Raw genomic sequence first — 19,286 nt, 5'->3', positions numbered from 1 at the left:
TCCTTTGGTGTCCTCCCTGTCCTACATGAACCCTGCTGGACTGATGGGAGGTCTCTTCAGGATGCACCAGGGCCAGGTCCAAGTTTATGTTGTAAGTAGCTGTGTGGAGCATGTGCCCACTTTCTTTCTGTTTATAGAACAACACAACAAACATTTGGATGCCACAGTACCTTTTGGTGTATATCCTAGCCAGTAGTTAGCAAAACTTTAAACATCTTGCCATTGTAATATCAATTAACTTTTAATTTTGTTTCCATACCTATTAGTGCAGGTGAACGTGCCTGCTTTATAAACCATAGTTGCACACACAGTGGAAAGCAGTTAGTGATGGCTGATGTCATCTCAGTGTGGTGGGTATCTCTGGGGGGAGCTCTACTTTTAGAGGAGGCATGCTGTAGGTACACAGACTGGTTGTATTAGGTGCTGAGGCGAGTGAACAAAAAATATATGATGGTTTTGGACTGATTTCATATAAGAACAAGTGCCCGGAAGTTTACAGGATGATTTACCGTGAACTCTTGGATAATCAACCTAGATTGATGAGTTAGCCTTTCCTGACTCAGTCAGTGCTCAGTCAGGATTCTAGAGAGGACTGTTAGGGTGAAGGAGATATATCTTTTTTGTGTGGGTGAAGGTGGGGGAGGTATGTATTATTGCATGGTTTGGACAAAGTTAATTTTTTCAACAGAGTATAGTCTGCCTGAATTTGATTGCACTTACTGATACTTACTTATTCAGACTTTCAGGCATACGTGGAGTATAATAGGGCACTGTCAACCCAATGTACTGTCAGCCAACTTGGAGATTATCAGTTTTTCTCTATACAGTCTACAAACCCCTCAAATCAGATTTAGGTTACCTGGAAACACTTGAGAATTCTTAAAATACAGACTATTTACACATACAGACATATTGTATGTAAGGAAAATCCCTGATTATACATGCCTGACTATTGTTCATATTTGCCCTATTACCTGTTACGTTCACGTATGTGCCTGTATCCGTGCATTTTCACACAGTGCAGGTAGGTGCATGTGCTTTCCTATGGTTTGAAATTAAATCCAGATCAAGGTCTGTATTTTAGAGCATTGGTTCTTCCCATTTGCGTTGTCTGTCGCTACAGTGAAGTGCTTGGACAGTTAACATAGGAAGTTGTGTGCCCATAGTTCTGGAGGCTCCACTTGGTAATTGAGTGCCGGTTAGCTTTGGGCCGCATGTCATGGGAGAGGCACATGGCCAAGTAAAACCGCTCATGTATGTTATGAGCCAGAAACATACTTACGTCCCACTGTTTCCTGGGACCTTTCACTAGTCCATCTCTACTCAGCCCCATTACCTTTGCAGTACCACCCTGGACACCATGATTTTAACTGAATCATGGCCTTTGGAGGTCATTCATCAGCAAATTTAGCTCTTTGTGAAAGAAACAAAATGATATGTTTTCTAGGATTTCTACTTGGCTGCTTGTCTGTATATAGTCTAACCAACCCCCTTGTATTTTATGTACATATATATAGGTATAAAGGTTGTTTACATTGAAGTTTTAGTGTGGTGAGTCTGATGTGGAAGCCTCTCATGTCTGTCTTGTATCTCCACTAGGAGCCAAACACGTCTGGAGGATTTAATGTAGTCACACTGGTTTGTTTCCTATAGTGTGTTAACTAGGAAGTTCTTCCAAGGCACAGGTTAGACAGGTGTCTTAGTCAGGGCTTCTATTCCTGCACAAACATCATGACCAAGAATCAAGTTGGGGAGGAAAGGGTTTATTCAGCTTACACTTCCACATTGCTATTCATCATCAAAAGAAATCTGGACTGGAACTCAAGCAGGTCAGGAAGCAGGGCCTGAGGCAGAGGCCATGGAGGGTGCTGCTTACTGGCTTGCTCAGCCTGCTCTCTTATAGAACCCAGGACCACCAGCCCAGGGATGGCACCGCCCACAATGGACCCTCCCACCTTGATCACTAATTGAGAAAATGCCTTACAGCTGGATCCCATGGAGGCATTTCCTCAAGGGGGCTCTTTAACTCTAGCCTGTGTCAAGTTGACACACAAGACCAACCAGTACAACAGGAGATTTTTCATTTGCTCTTTTCCAAAGTAATTACCCATAACATCTTCCACTCCTGAGCATTGGTTTAGAATAATTTTAAAGCATAGACTCTTATGTCAGTTGTGTTTAATCTGTAGTAGTTATTTTCTTATGGTGGTCAGACTGCTCTATAGTCCCTCAGTTAGAATTGATACCAGTTGACTCCTGAGTCTGTCTGTTTTTGGGACTTGTAGTTTTTGGCAGCTTCCTTCCTGCTATGTTGGTTGGTCATGGTGTGAGGAAGCCTGGTTTTATTACTCTCCTCAGTATTGGTAGCAGTTGTCTCTGTAAACCAGCTTCTTTTTCCACATGGTGTGCAGTATGGTGTTTGCACATTCTAGATTCTGTGTTTTGCATGTTTTGATACTGTTTAAGTGTCAAACACCTTCTGTCTGCTGCATAATGGAGCAGTTTGGAAGAGTGGTTATTATGAAAACCTCCTGTCATGTTGTATTAGTGGAGATTTGCAAGAGAATGTGGTGATGCTGACTCGGCATCTGAAACATGTTCAAGCAAGGTAGGTGGTGCATACTGAGAAGATCTTAACTGAGAATCATTTAATGAAGGTGTATTTAGGGAACAGGCTTAAGGAATAAGGGACACCCACCTAGAACATAGTGGTTCCTGTCTAGGTCCCAGGAGAGGGCAGATACTGGACTGAATCCAGAAGCTGCAGGTGGGGACATCTCTGTGAGCCATTCCTGGAGGATATAGTCTAAGTCCAGAATGAGTTGAAAGAGACTAGAATGGATAGGACCCAGAGGGCAGTAGACCTGAGTTCTCAAGCAGTGGCCATGTTGCCATACATAGTCAGGAGGTGACTGACAGGCATTCAAAATTGATTTCTTATTTTCAAATGCTTTTGCTTGTTATCAAAAGTTGCATATTCTTTGTAGTTTTTCTAGTATAATTATGAAGCCCCCTCTTGTTACCACCCCAATTAATGTGTCCTGAGAAAGTGATATTGCCTCCCATTTCCCATTTCTTAAATCTGTGGCATGGAGAGAAACTCATTTTCAAAGACGTTCTTGCATGGTTTTGGTCATATTCTATATTTTGGTCAGGTTCTCAAATAGGGCTTTGACCGGTAGCTTATTTTCCTGCCCTCATAGGAGGAATCTAACATAGAAGTCAGTCAAATCCCACATTACTGGTTTTAAAATGTTGGAAAGAAGTATGCAGAGGTCAGAAAGGTAGTCTTATAGTCCTTGTCTTGCATCTCTCTCTTTCTCAGGTTGTTTACTCTCTTGTCCATCTTCTGTTTATGAAGTGAGGGTATGAGACTAACTACGGGGTAACTTACAGTAACTCAGCCTTTAGCAGATGAAGTGAGACAGTGTGCTCAAGTTGTTTCTAGTTCTGAAAGGCTTTTTATATGAGTGTATATATCTCTTTCAACTCCATCTCTACATTCTTAGAGTTTCTAGTATTGTGTTCAGCAACATACTAAAATAGTAAATTAGTACTAGTGCTAATCTCACAGCCTATAGAAATTTTAAACTGGAGCCTAGTAGTCTTAGTAAGAATATTGGTACAGTTAGATTTTCCTAGATCCCTCAGTATCTAGATCATCATGATTTTAATTGTATTTTTCTTATTTATGTTGGTTTATAAAGACATTTGTTTCTAAAAGTTGATTTCCTGGAATTAAAAACATAATCTAGTAGTAGCCATTTTCAATTAACAAAGATAATGTTTGGACATGTTTTCTCTGCTTTGGGGGCCTAGATATTTTATTTACATACATATTATCACATATGTGTTGCTGATAAAATTGTAGAACCAGACCTGCTTTGGGAACAAAGAGAACAAATGAGAATGGGGAGAAGTGGGAATATGCTATATACCTGAATGGAAATGGCCTTTTATAAGGCAGTGGAAAGTATTTCAACCTTCTTGATGTGTTAAAGGTAACCTCTGGAGCCTTGAAAACCTGTTCCTAGTCACTTTATCACAAAAGCATGCTGGGAAACCTGAAGCACACCACACTCCTTAGTTACTGCATATGTTCATAACCTCATCATAATTTAAATTTTTCTTTAAAATATTTAAGATAATTGTGTGTGTATCTGCATGCCATGTGAGTGCAGTGCTCTTAGAGGCCAGAAAGGAATCCTCTGAGCTGTACTTGAAGGTCCCTGAGATGGGCGCAGGGAACTGAACTCATCATCTGCAAGAGCAGGATGCGCTAACTGCTGAGCCACTCACTGCTTTGGCTCAAATATTTTAAGTTCCTTTTGGTTTCTGCTGGTTGGATGAGCATTAGATGATTTCTTGTGTTTTTTTTTTTTTGTTGTTGTTTTTTTTCTACCTGATTAATGATATTGAGTACCCTTTTCTTCACATTGTAAGTTTTAAAGACGGGAGAAGCTTTAGGTGTTTCTTTGTATATAGTTCTCATTTTGTTGATTATTCAGCAGGTACAAAGGGAATAAAGTGCTCTATACAGTGCTGAGCTTAAGTCTAGTAAACCACCTTCTGTATTGAGGTGACCTTAGCATGTACAAGACAGACTTGTCCATGTATCCTTGAGAATATCTATTCTTTTGGTAGAAGAAGGAAATTGTAGCTACCTGGAAGTTCTCATATTCTGGAGCCTTTACTGGATTTCTGAATGCTGTTCATTTTCTAGTCTAATAGTGACATTTTGCATTTTTTTTTCCCCAGTGAACTGGAAGATGACTTGCTTGGAGAAGATTTACTGTCTGGCAAAAAGGTAAAAAAAAAAAAAAATAAATAAAAAAAAATAAAAAAAATAAAAGAGATTGCTTATAAGATTTATACCTAAAACAGGGATGCACCACCATCCCTTGTGTATGGGGTAGATTTTTAGAAAGCTGAACATGGACCAGAAGTTTGTAAATGATTGTTTTGTTGCTGTAGATTGACCCAGAGCCTCACAGATGTTCAGCATGTATTTTGCCTTGGGTTTACTCCTCCAGCCCAGCAAAATAGCTGCTTATTAGTAGATGCTTTGGATATTACCACGGAGAGCAAGTATTTTAGAAGTATTTTAGTTCCTCCTGTGTCCAGTATACTCTTAGCAGGTATCAGAATCAGGATAACAGTAGCATAAAATACGTTACCATATGTACATTCGTAGGTACATATTCGTGTGTGTGTGTGTGTGTGTGTGTGTGTGTGTACACGTATGAGACATGTCTCATCATTGATGTTCTGGTCCACTGGCTCTTACAGTCGTCTTTCTTTTTTTTTGTTTTTTTTGTTTTTTTGTTTTTGTTTTTATTTATTTATTTATTTATTAATATTTTTATTTTCTATATTCTTTGTTTACATTCCAAATGATTTCCCCTTTCCCGGATCCCCCCTCCCCTCTTACAGTCTTCTTATCCTCTCTTCCCAGTGTTCATGGCTATATATAAATGTTTGTTGAAGTTTTTCTCTTAACCCAGCTAGCTTCCAAATATTTGAGACTAGACTATTATATTTATTCAACAGGCTTTACAATAAATGAGCAGTATTACTGTATTTTAATCCTCTAAGCTAATCTGGGTATTTCCTAGTCAAAATCCCAGTTATACTTGCATTTCAATTCTGCTTTGGCTCTCTGGGTTCTAGGTATTTATTTACTCCTGGTTTCTCTTGGAGTCTGTCCCCATGGGGATTTCCCCCTTCTTCTGTTTTCCTCCTCCCCTGTCTGAGAGTCCAGGTCTATTGACTGGTCCAGGTCCCCTGACCAGTCATTGGCTGATCAGCTTCTTTATTTACCAGCTGCAATAATTGAGGAGCAATGTTTTGTAACCAGATATGGGGGCTTAGAAACTAGCATTTGAATAGCATTATTTGAAAGGATAATCTTTACACAGTGCACAATAATATTATGCCTACATCCCAGATGTTGCCTGAGCCTTTGGTGTAGGGTTTGTGTAGTAAATCCCAGCTGGGGATGGGTACCCCACTGTCAGTTGTTTTCTACATTTTGACCAGTTAGTTGTAGGCCAGTTGTAGAGTTCTGTAATGGTCTTGGTTAGCTGCCAAAAGAAGCCTTTTTGGTGAGGGGTGAGAGCTACACTTACTTGTGAATAAAGGGTAGGGGTTTTTTTTGTTTTTGTTTTTTTTGTTTTTGTTTTTTTAAGGGTGAAGTTGGGATTACACTATGTGCTGGTTGGCTTTGTGTCAAAACAAGCTAGAGTTATCTGAAAGGAGGGAGCTTTGAGAAAAATACATCCTAATAATTCATCTGTAAGACATCTTCTTAATTAGTGATTGAATGGAGAGGGCCAATCCCATTGTGGATGGTGCCCTCCCTTGGCTGGTGGTCCTGGGTTCTAAAGAAGGCAGGCTGAGCAAGCTCTGGGAGCATGTCAGTAAGCAGTACTTCTCTATGACCTCTGCATCATCTCCTGCCTCCAGGTTCCAGCCCTATTTGAGTCTCTGTGACTCCCTTCAATGATGGACTTTGGTGTGGAAGTATAAGCCAAATAAACCCTTTCTTCCCCAACTTGCTTTTTGGTAATGTCGTTTCATCACAGCAATAGAAAACCTAACTAAGACACACTGGTTTAGGAAAGTAGCAGATGTAGGTCTTCCTCTAGCGTCCATGACTTTACCAACTACAAATTGGCTAGTTGGACAGTTTTCATGCATGAGTTTTCTTCAATTGAGTAGGCCTTAAGTCTAATTAGGTGGTTGTTGGTTACCCTGGAGATACAAGTCACTATTGCACTCTTGGCTGTATCTTGCCATGCTGGTCACTATTGTAATTTGTAGGCTTAACAGCTGGGTAAAACTTTTAATTGCTTTTCTCTCTTGGCAGCTTATATAGCATCTTTAGATACATGAAAGCAATTTTTCAGGGAGGGGGCTTCCAGGCCAGTCCTAACTTGATTCCTTTGAGTTCCCTTTGCTAGTTAGTGTGTGATGTTTTTAGCAATAGGGTCTTATCTTTAAGTGTTAGGAGGCAACCAAAGGTGATAGATAGCACCTGCATTTATTGTTTGAGGCATCTCTTTGGATTCCCTTGACCAACAACTCAAAGGGGAGTTAGATAGTCCATGATTCTTAAGGGAGCATTATCACCCCAGTGGAGTAATTTTATTCAAATTCTTTAGTATATGGATACTTACTATATATAGATGCATGTTTTTTTTGTTTTGTTTTGCTTTTTGGGACAAGGTTTCTTTATATAACCCTGACTGTCTTGGAACTCACCATGTAGATTCTTTAACTAAGAGAGTCTGCCTCTGCTTCAACCATGCCCAGCAATATGTGTGTTTTTTTAGCTTTTTAGGTAACCATGAAATAATGTGTCTCCCTATGGCATTTTCAGTCATCCTCTTGATCTCCCCTCCCCAAATAAAGTTGTCCCCTGTGTTCTCATTTTTCCCTTCATAGCACCTGTGTCCTACTATTCCCTTCTAGCACTTTCCTTTACCACGATCACATTTACTTTGTTTCTGTGGTTACTCCAAGGTATGTATTTACATCAGACTCTTCAGTGGAAATGAAAGTATGTAAGAAAGAAGAGAGAATGGATTAATTTGTTCTAGTGGGGTTTTACCTAGCACTATCAGTGCTTAGTTAGAGGTAATCTTGTTTCAACTTCACTTACTCACTCTGACTGTTTAGGTTATTTTAAAGGACACTTTAGGTAAGTTGTTTTGGGGCTCTTTGGAAGTCTGTCAGAGGGCAGTTCTGGTCTCAGGATATGGGCATTTCAAGATTCTACTGCCAAGTTGCCTCCTGGAAATGTTTTTCTTTTCTTTGTATATGCTTACACTGTAGTCTTCAGACACATAACTGAGAGGGCATCAGCTCCCATTACAGCTGGAAGTGAGCTACCATGTGGTTTCTGGGAATTGAACTCAGGACCTCTGGAAGAACAGTCAGTGTTCTTAACCACTGAGCCAGCTCTCCAGCCCCAGAAATGTTTGATTAGCTTTTGTTCCTAGTAGCCGTCAGTGTTTTGATAATCCTTTATCTCAAATTCCAAAGGTGTGATCCTGCTTTTAAAAAAAGTCTTTGTCAGTGTGACTGATGGTAATGATTTATGGCTGTTTAGTTCATATTTGATTTCTGATACAATTGGACCTTTCTTAGGTCCAGTTGTGCATTTGTTAGGAAGTTTATTGCTCTTGTCTGACTGGACTAGATGCGTATACTCTGCTCTTCTGCCAGAACTAGTGAAATATATAGAACTATGCATTTGAGTGACATTTAGGCTCTTGTGACAGTGCAGAGCATCTAGGATCAGGTATAAATCTGTTGAAAGGTAAGGCAGCAAACTGAGGAAGGAAGAGGGTGGTTGAGGGGGAGCTAGGTCCTTCTTCCATCCGTTTTACTTTGATAACACCTCATGTCTAGACAGGTTGGTACACCAGGGAGTCTGGTGGTTTGAATATGCTTGGCCCAGGGAGTGGCGCTATTGGAGGAGTGGCACTATTAGAGGTGTGGCCTTGTTGGAGAAAGTGTGTCACTGTGGGTGTGGGCTTTAAGACCCTACTTCTTGGGACAGGAGTGATAGCTCAGAAGTTAAGAGCACTGATTATTCCACCAGAGATCCTGAGTTCAATTCCCACAACCAAATGGTGGCTCACAAGCATCTGTAATGGGACTGATACCCTCTCCTGGTGTGTCTGAGGACGGCTATAGTGTACTCACATAAACAAAATAAATAAATTAACAAAAAAATAGACCCTAGTTTTAGCTGCCTGGAAGCCAGTCTTTTGTTTGCCTTTGCAACAAGATGTAGAATTCTCAGCTCCATGCCTCCTGGATGCTGCCATGCTCCTCCTGCCTTGATAATAATGGACTGAAACTCTGAACCTCTAAGCCAGCCCCAATTAAATGTCCTTGTAAGAGTTGCCTTGGTGCCTGTTCACAGCAGTAAAAGTCTAAGACAGGGTCTCTGTCATAAGCCAGTGTTTGAGGACCCCTTTGTCCTCATTTTTAAAACTCTGCTGTCCTATTGAAAGTCCTCATTCTTAGGCGTTTTAGAGGGGACTTTTTTCTTGGGAAGATGGGGCAAAGGATTTTGTAAGCACTTGCTGCCACTCTGTGGTCCTTGTTTGAGACCTTTGTACCTTAACTATTTTCTTGACTGTTTGGATGGCTGGTTACATCACTAAAGCAAATTTGTTTTAAATCTGTTTATTATAGCTCTATCCTGCTGAGCTGGAAGCATAGTTTTAGGTAGCTTATTTGTCTGTTGAGATAGAGAAGGTCTTTTGTGCTAATATATTTTCCTAGAATTATTGATTATTGGAAATACTGTAATGAAAAATACAGTTAAGTTTAACCAGTTTTACAAGCTGTAGATGTCAGACACTTATTGTTTCATTTAAGAATTAAAAAATCAAGTCAGTTTTTCTTTCTTCACTTAAAGGTGTGTGTGTGTGTGTGTGTGTGTGTGTGTGTGTATGTGTATGTGTCTCTGTCTCTGCCCTTTGAAGGATATGCCTAGAATTTAGAACTCTAACCGATCACTCTAATGCTTCTGCATACTAATGAGATGGTTGACAACATTGGAAGACCTGAGCTATTTGTATTTTCATGTCATCTATTTGAGAAAGCCAAAGTTATGTGTCTAATTGGTTTAATTTCTGATCTAGTGACCTTAAAAACAGGTTGTATCAGATTTGTATCTCTTGTCTTATTTAAAAACTTCAGATTTTTGTTTCTGTCATTGTTAGTCATTTTAAGGCTACCATTCTTTTCTGAAGCTGACCTTTAACTTAAAGAGATATGCCTGCCTGTGTCTCCATGTGCTGGGATTAAAGACATGTCATTGTGACAGGCAAGGCAGCCATTCTTGTTTATTTTGGTTAAGAAAAAATTGTTAACAGGGATGTCTTACATACCTTTTTCTTTTGTGCTAGAATTATAATAAATGTGACCATTATGCTTGTGTGATATTTACTTTTCTTTGGCATTAAACATTTCTCAGGGGTTAGCCAGTGGGTTATATGTGGGGTTTCCAGATTCTCTGTGGCAATGCCAGACTGAGCAAACCTGTATGGCAGGAGGTGGAACAGTAGGAAGTTAGAAACAACCCTCTCAGGGTAAGCTTGTGCTTGGTAACAAGTCTTATGGAACTGACACAGATTAATTAGATTTCTTCTTTTAATTAGAATCAGTCGGATTTGTCAGATGAAGAGCTGAATGATGATCTTTTACAGAGTGATAATGAAGATGAAGAAAATTTCAGGTACTCAATAGTAACTTATTAAAACTGGACCATATTAAGTTGATGAAAATTGTTTATATATTTTGTAATTATAATGAGTAATTGAATAATGTGGTATTGGACTTAACATACAATTAAATTCTGAATGAGATATTGTTGTATTCTGATGTGGAAGTCATATAGATTGTTCCCATAAATAGGTCACTGACTTACAGTCATGTATGCCTTTCAGAGAAGGTTTGAAAGCTCAGTGCTATCTGCCTGGAGGGTAGTGGTCTGACTTGATGCAGGCGACTGCAATTTAATGTTGCTGTTTTTGTTTTCCTTTTTAGACATTATTTAATTGATGCTACTAGGGAGAAGTACTTAGAAATACTCATTTTCTGTTTTAGGAGGAAACATGGGAAAAATATATACATTCTCTGGGTTATAAAATGTGATTGCAGATACATCATATGAAGGCCATAGATTTGAAACCTGTTTTTTCACATGGTTTGTGACTAAAAGTATACTTTTAAATTATTCTACTAGCAAGATGCATTTGCCAATTCTCTTCTTTGATATGATGAATTGTATTGAGATATTTTGAGTGAAGTTGGCCTTGAATATATCTTTGGAATTTGGCCAGATGTTTGAAATCTATGGTGTGCTCAGTTTTGCTGTATAGACTTGTTGCTGTGAGCACAGATTTATTTTGTGGTCTTGAATCTGAAGTCTGTGTGTGTGTGTGTGTGTGTACATATATTTAACTTAATTAAAAAATTTTGCTAGAATGTATGTCCGTGTGGCACTTGTGTGTCTTCTGAAACCAGAAGAGAGGGTGTCAGACCTCTGAAACTGGAGGTACAGAAGATGGTCATGAGCAACCATGTGGGTACTGGGACTTGAACTTAGGTCCTCCAGAAGAACAAGCCAGTGTTCTTAACAGCTGAGCCTTATCTCCAGCCTCTGCATTCGACCCCTTACTTTGAAATGTTTGCACTTTAGTAGGTAGTGATAACAATTAAGTATAATATGGGTTTTGTGGCTTTAAGACCCTTTGCTCTCTGATGAATTGCTGGTTTGTTGAGTTTAGTTTTTGTGACAAGGATCATATTGTAGTGTAGGCTGTTCTGACTCATGTCAATCCTCCTGTGTCAGCATCCTGAGTGCTGGCAGGATGAGCTACCACAGCGGGTCATGTATCAGTTATTTTTTAAAATATATTTATGATTACCACTTATTTGAATGTTAAGATATACTTTTACACAGATATTTAATGTTTTGATTTTCTAAAGAAGAGCTTATAATTTATATTATTATTATTATTTTTTTTTGGGTGGGGGGCAGGACCAAATTGTTGTTAACCATTCTAACTCTTGTTACTGGAGAAATGTCCCAGTGGTTAAGAGCATTTATTCTTTCAGAGGACTCTCACTTGTTTTCCAGCATCTGTATCAGCACCTACTATCACCTGTAATTCCAGTTTTAGTTAGGGGATCCTGTGTTGTCTTCTGGCCTGTGGGAGCTAGGCATGCATGCAGTGCACATACCAAATCCCACATACCAACGATAAATTAATCTTAAAAACAATTCTATGCTTTTTCTGAGTATAGAGTAGTATTCTTGTTTTCTGTTAGCAGGTCTACCAGACAGAGTCTGTTTCATTTTATAAAAGTAGATGGAAATGTAAAGTGTTTAGTTTTAGCCTTGGATGTATGTAGGCCATAGCAGCTTCTTCATCTGGCTGACTTCATTTTTTAGTCAGATAACAGACCTGACAAGTGGAAATGCTGTCTACATTGTGGGTCAGTGGCCCTGGGCTACTTGAAATCTAGTGCAATTGTATTTTACAGATTGTTAAGAGCGCACTCACCCATTGGGATATTTTGTTACCTGTGATTAAGTCTTATAACTCACTTAGGTAATGATACAGCTTTGAGCTTCCTCTCAGTGTATCTTTCATTGTGTTTTGTCATCTAGTTCTCAGGGTGTCACCATCAGTCTGAATACCACCTCTGGCATAGTTACATCATTTGAACTGTCTGACAATACCAATGACCAGTCCGGAGAACAGGAATCTGAGTATGAACAAGGAGATGATGAGCTAGCCTACCATAAACCTGAGGAACAAGAGCTGTATACTCAAGAGTACCCAGAGGAAGGACAGTATGAAGGCCACGACGCAGAGCTGACAGAAGACCAAATAGAATATGGGGATGAGCCAGAGGAGGAGCGGCTGTACAGTGATGAAGTGCTGGACATCGAAATCAATGAACCTTTAGATGAATTTACAGTGAGTCTTTTCTCTTTTGAATGGTCAAAGATAACATGGCTTCTTGCACATAGGCTTCTAGACTGATTTGAAATCTATTTACCTCCCATGGGAAGGAGAGAAATTAGACCTTATTATCACTGTCTGCCAGTTTCTTTATCAGAGCTATGACAAAGTTTTGTGTTGACAGCTTGTTTGGCCCCTGGTAATGCTTCTTTGTCATTCTGGAAAGCTGCAAAGAATTGTGACCTTGAGGATTGTACCCTAAGGAAGAAAACAGCTTTGTGTGGTGGAGGCACACTGTCAATGTTAGAAGTACTTAATGCAGAGCTTTTATCCAGGCTTTAGACAAGATCTGATAAAGTCCTTCTCAGGTGAAAAGATTATTGACCTGCTAAAGACATCTTTAAGGTGCTAATATTCCACAGTGATTGATGGCCTGTCTTCATTCATCCCTTTCATACTGAGAACTGTCCAAACATGAATAAAGAGGTTGAGGTTAGTTTAGAAAATGTCACATATAATTTGTTATCTATTTGTAATCGGCAAGCTGACATGGTGCTGGTCTTCATTTCAGAAAGATTTCTTTAGTAGGTAGTGTTTATTTTTATTAAACACCAGGAAAGTATTGGTTACTGGTGGCAGATTAGTCGTTTGTCATAATTGTATATTATCAGAAGAGGTTTGTGTTTTAAAAAAGCACCTAATGACATTCATGCTGGAAAGCCGGTGCTGCATTGTGCAATGCCTAAGAGTTTCATCTCATTGGGGTTCCATGTAGGCAGAGTAGTTGGCAGAACCCTGGATGGTGGTGCCATCATTTAGTGTGTACTTGTGTTTGAGGACATTGGTCAACATCTAACGAGTCTTGGTCTTTAGTGTAATATAACAGCCTGCTTTACTAGGGGTTGATAATACAGGGCCTGAAAATACGTAGTTCAGCCATGACAGGACTTTGGTGTCTCAGGAAGTTGAGGTGTGTGCTTCTGAAAGTGTGTGTAGTTTGTGATGAGTAGAGTCATGAAACAGCATCATGGAGCCTGTTGTCTGTGCTCCTGTAATGATGTGTTTTAGTGATTAGCCCTTCAGGAGATAGTGTCTTCCGATACTGCTTACTTATATGAGACACTATAAAATGCTTGTCTTTCAAAAATGTGCTGCTTTTTTTCTAGTGTTTAACTATTACTATTCATTTGTAACATTAGCTGTTCATTTCCTTGGTTCTCTACTCTTTAAATAGTCAGCACATCTTTACTAATTGTAATTCATATAAATGTTGTTGAACCATAAAAAGCATAGAATCAAGGAAGTGCTCATACAGAGTGGAAAGTGTGGATAGGGTGAGTTTGCCACTTACACAGTTCTTGGGGACTTGTAAAGAGTGAACTTGTAGTCAGTGAGTCCAGCTTTTATCTTTGTCTAGCTTAGGACCACATAAAGTCCCAGGAATAATACAAAATCCATTTAAATAATTTAGCATCTTGTGGTCCAAGATTCAGGTACTGAAAAGAATAAAATATTTAAATTGAAACTCTTACAGAATTTACATGAAAATGAATTACTTTTTTTCAGAATTAAAAAAAAAATCCCTCAGAAACTTTAAAGTTTCATTTAGAAATTCTGAGTATACTAGTATTTCATACCTGAATGTTCTGTGAGTAGTGGCAGCCTACTTTGCTATGTCTGGTGTTGGAGCTAAAGCTATCATCTTCTCTCTTTGTGGATACTACAGTGATAGGGGTTTGAAGTGACTGACTGCTCTGGGTGGGAAGAAATTAGAATTAAGCTGTGGAGTACTTTGCTCTTGTCCAGCAGCTGCGATCTTGTCTCAGACTATCCCTGATGTGCATATTGCCATTAGACTGATAAACACATGAACAGATTGTGTCCCCAGGTACCCTATAGGTATGTAGTTTATTGAGTGATTTAAACTGGTTCCTTGTCAGAATTGACTGGCTCTCAAAGCCAGATTTAACTCTGAAATGTGACCCTATAAGCATAGGCTTTCTGTGAGAGTCTGCTCCTAAGACCATGCATTTGGTGCAGAACTGGCTATAGAATCCATAAGACCACTTTGTAACTGGAGGGGATACCACCACGTGTGAAGAATGGGAGATCCTAGGGATGTTGAGAGACTACTTAGCACTGTTAAGTGAATTTTGCAAGCACCATTGTTGATGAGTGTGATTGCATTTTACCCATGTATACTCCGCTAGCAGCAAGTACCAATCCTCAGTAGCCAACAGAACAGTATTTGTTGGTGACATTAAAGTACATTTACTGTGAAGTTGGTATCGAATGAGATTTCATAAAACGTTGTTTAAAAATCATGTTCAAATTTACCATTTGTGTAAAGAGTAGCAGACTGTTCCATTGTGGATTTGGCTGAAATGTTGCTTTGATGGGATGCTAACAGGTTTTGTGCAAAGTGGAGTGCACTCTCAGGATCATCTTGAGAACAGGAGGGTCAGTTCTCCCACCTTACTACTTGTAGGCAGTGCTTTCTTTGTCAGTGTGGTGGTCTCTTTTCACCCTGTCTTCTACCTTGCCTGAACTCAGAAGGACAAGCTTGCCTACGGATAAGCCCTTTCCATTTCATCCAAAACCTCACCCAAGAGGAAGAAAGGCTTGATGAAAATCCACTGTAGTGTGATGTGTGGAAAACACTTTGTCAAACCATCCCACTCCCGCTTTTGCTGTTGGCCTCGGGTTGGTGAGGGGCATAGAGAGCAGCTCCTGTCACCGCCAACTCCTCAGTGAGCACACAGCCTGGGTCTTGTAAGGCTTTTCTCCTTTGGGCAGCTGAGAGCTGCTCAGCCAGGCCTTGGCTGTTCGCTGGAGCAGCATGGGTGCTCTGTTTGCATGACTGCAGAGGAAGCTCCTATGCTATGTGCTCGGTCAGGGCATCCCCACAGTAGAATGTGTTAAAATAATTCTGCATGAATCATACATGAAAAGTGGTTGAAAACAACCAAAGACTTTGTGAGAAAAATGTTTCTTCTCTTTAATGGCTGTTAGGATGAAGAATACTTGCAGGCTTATGGTGGGCAACAAGGGCTGCAAGTGCGGGAAGACTGTGAGGCTGAAGATGACTTAGATGAGATTACTGAGTCCCAGGTTGCTTCTGAGACCCACGAGGTACTTATTCAACTTCTACAGTTTCCTGAGTTTCTTTCCTTCCAGATTTAAAATGAGAACCTATTTTTTTTTTTTTTTAATATTAGTGAAAAACCTACATGTCTGCAAACTGTGTGCGTTATAGTAGAAGTCCAAGCCTGGGCCTAGAGAAGTGAGTTCTGGTGCCTGACTCCTGTGAGAAAGAAGCGTGTGCTCTGGAATATAGTGCTTGTTTGTTTTCTTTTTATTTGTGTGTGTGCGTGCGTGCGTGTGTGTGCGTGCGTGCGTGTGTGTGTGTGTGTGTGTGTGTGTGTGCTTGCTTGCTTGCTTGCTTGCTTGTGAGTATCTGCATAGCACATACATGAGGCAGCTTGTTTTGAGGGGTCCATCTCAGGGGTTCATCAGGCTGGCACAGGGCTGATTCTTAAAAGTGTTATGTCACTGCTTTGAAATCAGTGCTATAATTACTTAATCAGTTACTGTTAGCTAATTTGTACCATTATTCAAGAAACAATGCAAAGTTAACCTGTTTTAGGTTCTGTCTTAAGTGTTGAAACGGTGATGATGTGGGTTTCTGCCTCCAAGGGACTTTTGCAGTTTAACGTAGGAAGGAAGGTACTGAAAATTACTGTTGTGCACAGCAGAAAGGGATAGCTTCCAGGAGAGAGGCTCAGACACAAGCCTGAAGGCTCCTGAGTACTGTACAGTCTTGTTGGGGAAGGCCAATGTCTGAGACTGTATATAAGAATGACCTTTGACCTATCCTTGAAAGAAGAGTGGTCTCTGGTAATTCTGAGCTCCTGTTGCACTGAGAACTGGTGGCTACCGAGGCTAGGTCTGTAACAGGTCGTAAAACCTTCTTATTCCTGGAATAAAATGTTACAACTTAACATTTCTTCTTCTTCTAATACTTTACTTAATATTCTTTCCTGTTTGCTAGAGAATATATCCACCAAAGCTACCTAGTACTCTGTAAGGATAGGGGTAAAACAAAAGCCTTTCCCTGAACTGAATTTGAGTTTTTCTTTTTGTACTTTGTGTCTCTTTGAAATAAATTAAAAACAGAGAGAAAAAAATAAGACTACTGTAAGAGACTATTTACCCCAGTTGTACAGTTGTAGAAGGTATTTAATCCAGGGAACCATGGTAAAGTTGAAGAAGTCCCAGAACAGGCAGACTGATTGCCTAAAATGCCCAGTATCACTCTTCCTAGCATATTGGTGACCCAGCTTTTTGGGCCTCCAAAGACAACTTGAGAAAGAAATCAAGACCTGAAAGCAGGGAGCAGAGCAGTTGAAAGCTGCTGAGGAGGAGGTCAAAGGTTGGCACGGGAACAGTTCTGTGCATATATCATATGTCCTCACATGGTAAGCAAATGAGCTATAAGCTCATGAAAATATATTCAATAAGCTAAGAATTAAAACCTATTTTAATACAGAAAAAACCAAGACTACTGAAGATGTCTTATTTTGTTGGGGGACCTGTAATAGAAATGTCACAACAGCATTTCTCTTATTTTCTGCGTATTTGTGAACACTTCACTGCTTGTTCTTTGTTGTAGTATCTCTGCCCAGGTGTGCTTATGTACCTGATCACCCTGAAAGAAAGGGTCTTCAGGACAGGTCTGTATTCTTATGAATAGAGGTCCCACATGCAAGGATCCATCCTTAAGTGTACTGTTCCCTCTGGATGTGATCACAGAGCCCTGGGCAAGCAGTGCCTCAGGGAAATGCCACTGCTGGGGAGGTGACTCATGACTCTGCCCAGTTCGACCAAGTCTTGGTCTTTTCACATCTTCCAAGAGTATGTGGTGGGCTACTCTGCCAGCTTTCAGGAGTGCAATCAACACTCTCACCGTCCTTGACAGGTTCATCAGCCGTGGAGCATGATGTCCTTTGACTCAACACTTCTACTTTAATGAGTTTAGTTAAAGGGATAATATAATCTAAGATGGATTCCCTAGAACATGTGGATGGTGACAGTGCCAAAATTTTGTTAAGTCACATAATGGCTCCATAGGCGTGGAACCCAAGCCTTTCTTTTGCTGTTCAGCATGGGAAGAAATGTCTGGTAATTAAGTGAGAAGAGCTAGGTGATATATTCTCCCCTCAGCTCCTCCACTGCTTGTTTGTAAATCTAAAAACAACCAAAGTTTGGATGAAGATAAAGTATACTTAGTGATTGTTTTTAGACTATAGTTAGTTAGTTGTGACCAGTTTTCTGTTAGCCCCGCTATTGGGTTATTGTAGACAAGAGGATTCTGATGTTCACTGGTCACATAGCCTAGCCTCCAGAAATAGTAATTTTTTGGTTACTTTAAGGGAGTAAGAAGAGACTGATAGAAGACACCCACTGGCCCCCTCTGGCATGTTCGGATGCCCCCCTTGTCCAAACCACCCCTCCCACACACACTATAATAGTTTATATTCAATGAATTAGTCATTTACATATCAAATGATTTTTTTTTTTATGCATGCATATACCCAGCTCACAATTTTGCCAGCAGCTGTGGGATGCAAGCAGAGACAGCTCTACACAGCTCCCTACAGCAGCCTAATGTCTTTTCAGAGAACTCCAGTTGGGTGAAGCTGGCATTTCGATTTTACCACAAGAAATAATTTCAGGATGAGTCAGTATGGAGCATATTTGGAGTTCATGAAGAGAGAGGACAAAGAGAGACAGATTACACAGGGTTAAAAGAAAGACTCCTAGAGAAAAGATAGAAACCCCTCCCAGCATGAGTCACACTGTATACGTCTTTGAAGAAGCTGCATACACTTGCTGGTAGGTTCTTCAGGGTGCTGAGGAGTTTAAATGAAACCATAAGGTGCTTCCTGAAGTGCTTTAGGAGTATTCATGTAAACTAAAGTTATAGTATATTAAGTATACTATAACTTTAAAGTTCTTAATTTCCAGACATTTCTTCCCATGCTGAACAGCAAACGAAAGGCTTGGGTTCCGCCTATGGAACCATTATGTGACTTAACAGAATTTTGGCACCTTCGCCATCCTCATGTTCTAGGGCTTTGACTTCATCTTAGATTATATGAACTTTAAATGGGAGGGACAATCCCATTACCCTTCAGGAAAGCTCAATGTTTTAAAAAAAAAGTGTTTTATGAATATGAATATTCTATCTGCATGCCCACCTACATGCCAGAAGAAGACATCAGATCTTATTATAGATGGCTTTGAGCTACCATGAAGTTGCATAGAGTTGAACTCAGGACCTTGAGAAGAGCGGCCATCTCTCTAGCCTCCCTTACCATCTATCTCTCCAGCCCCTCAAAAAATCAGATTTAGCTCAAGGGAAAAAAGGTTCCTGTTTATATCTAGCATTCACAGAAAAGATCATTTAAAGAGTAGTCATTTAAAGTCCAGGCATTAACACTCAATTAGACATCTTCTACACCTGTACAACCGGGTGAAGAGTCTCTTACGCTAGTTTTATTTTTCTTCTTTAACTTATTTCAAGAAGTGAGATTAAGGTGCAGAAAGAAAAGTAAAATTCAGCTTAAAGGAAAGGCTCCTGTTTTACACCAGCAGTCAGAGAAAAGATTGGAATAGTCTCTTAAAACCCTAGAAAAAGCAAGAAAGTAATCTTTCAACAATCCAAAAGAAGATAACCACACAAACATAAAAATAACATCAAAAATAACAGGAAGCAACAATCACTAT

The 19,286-nt window shown here is 39.8% G+C and overlaps 1 protein-coding gene across 6 annotated transcripts in view; it reads left to right on the top strand.

Moving 5' to 3' along the window:
- The window catches only part of Rbm33 (RNA binding motif protein 33), a 101,110-nt gene that overhangs the window by 13,483 nt on the left and 68,341 nt on the right, over positions 1-19,286 (top strand). For 4 of the 6 annotated variants that reach the window (XM_052172962.1, XM_052172958.1, XM_052172959.1 and 1 more), the window contains 4 exons: positions 4,759-4,807; positions 10,182-10,258; positions 12,200-12,512; positions 15,510-15,629. In XM_052172962.1, the coding sequence (XP_052028922.1) occupies positions 4,759-4,807; positions 10,182-10,258; positions 12,200-12,512; positions 15,510-15,629 (559 nt within the window). The remainder of the gene's footprint in view (positions 1-4,758; positions 4,808-10,181; positions 10,259-12,199; positions 12,513-15,509; positions 15,630-19,286) is intronic. The other 2 variants (XM_052172965.1, XM_052172961.1) reach the window with 1 other exon arrangement.

Source organism: Apodemus sylvaticus, chromosome 2, assembly GCF_947179515.1.
Source record: "Apodemus sylvaticus chromosome 2, mApoSyl1.1, whole genome shotgun sequence".
NCBI lineage: Eukaryota > Metazoa > Chordata > Mammalia > Rodentia > Muridae > Apodemus > Apodemus sylvaticus.
This window is presented reverse-complemented; position numbering and strand designations above follow the sequence as displayed.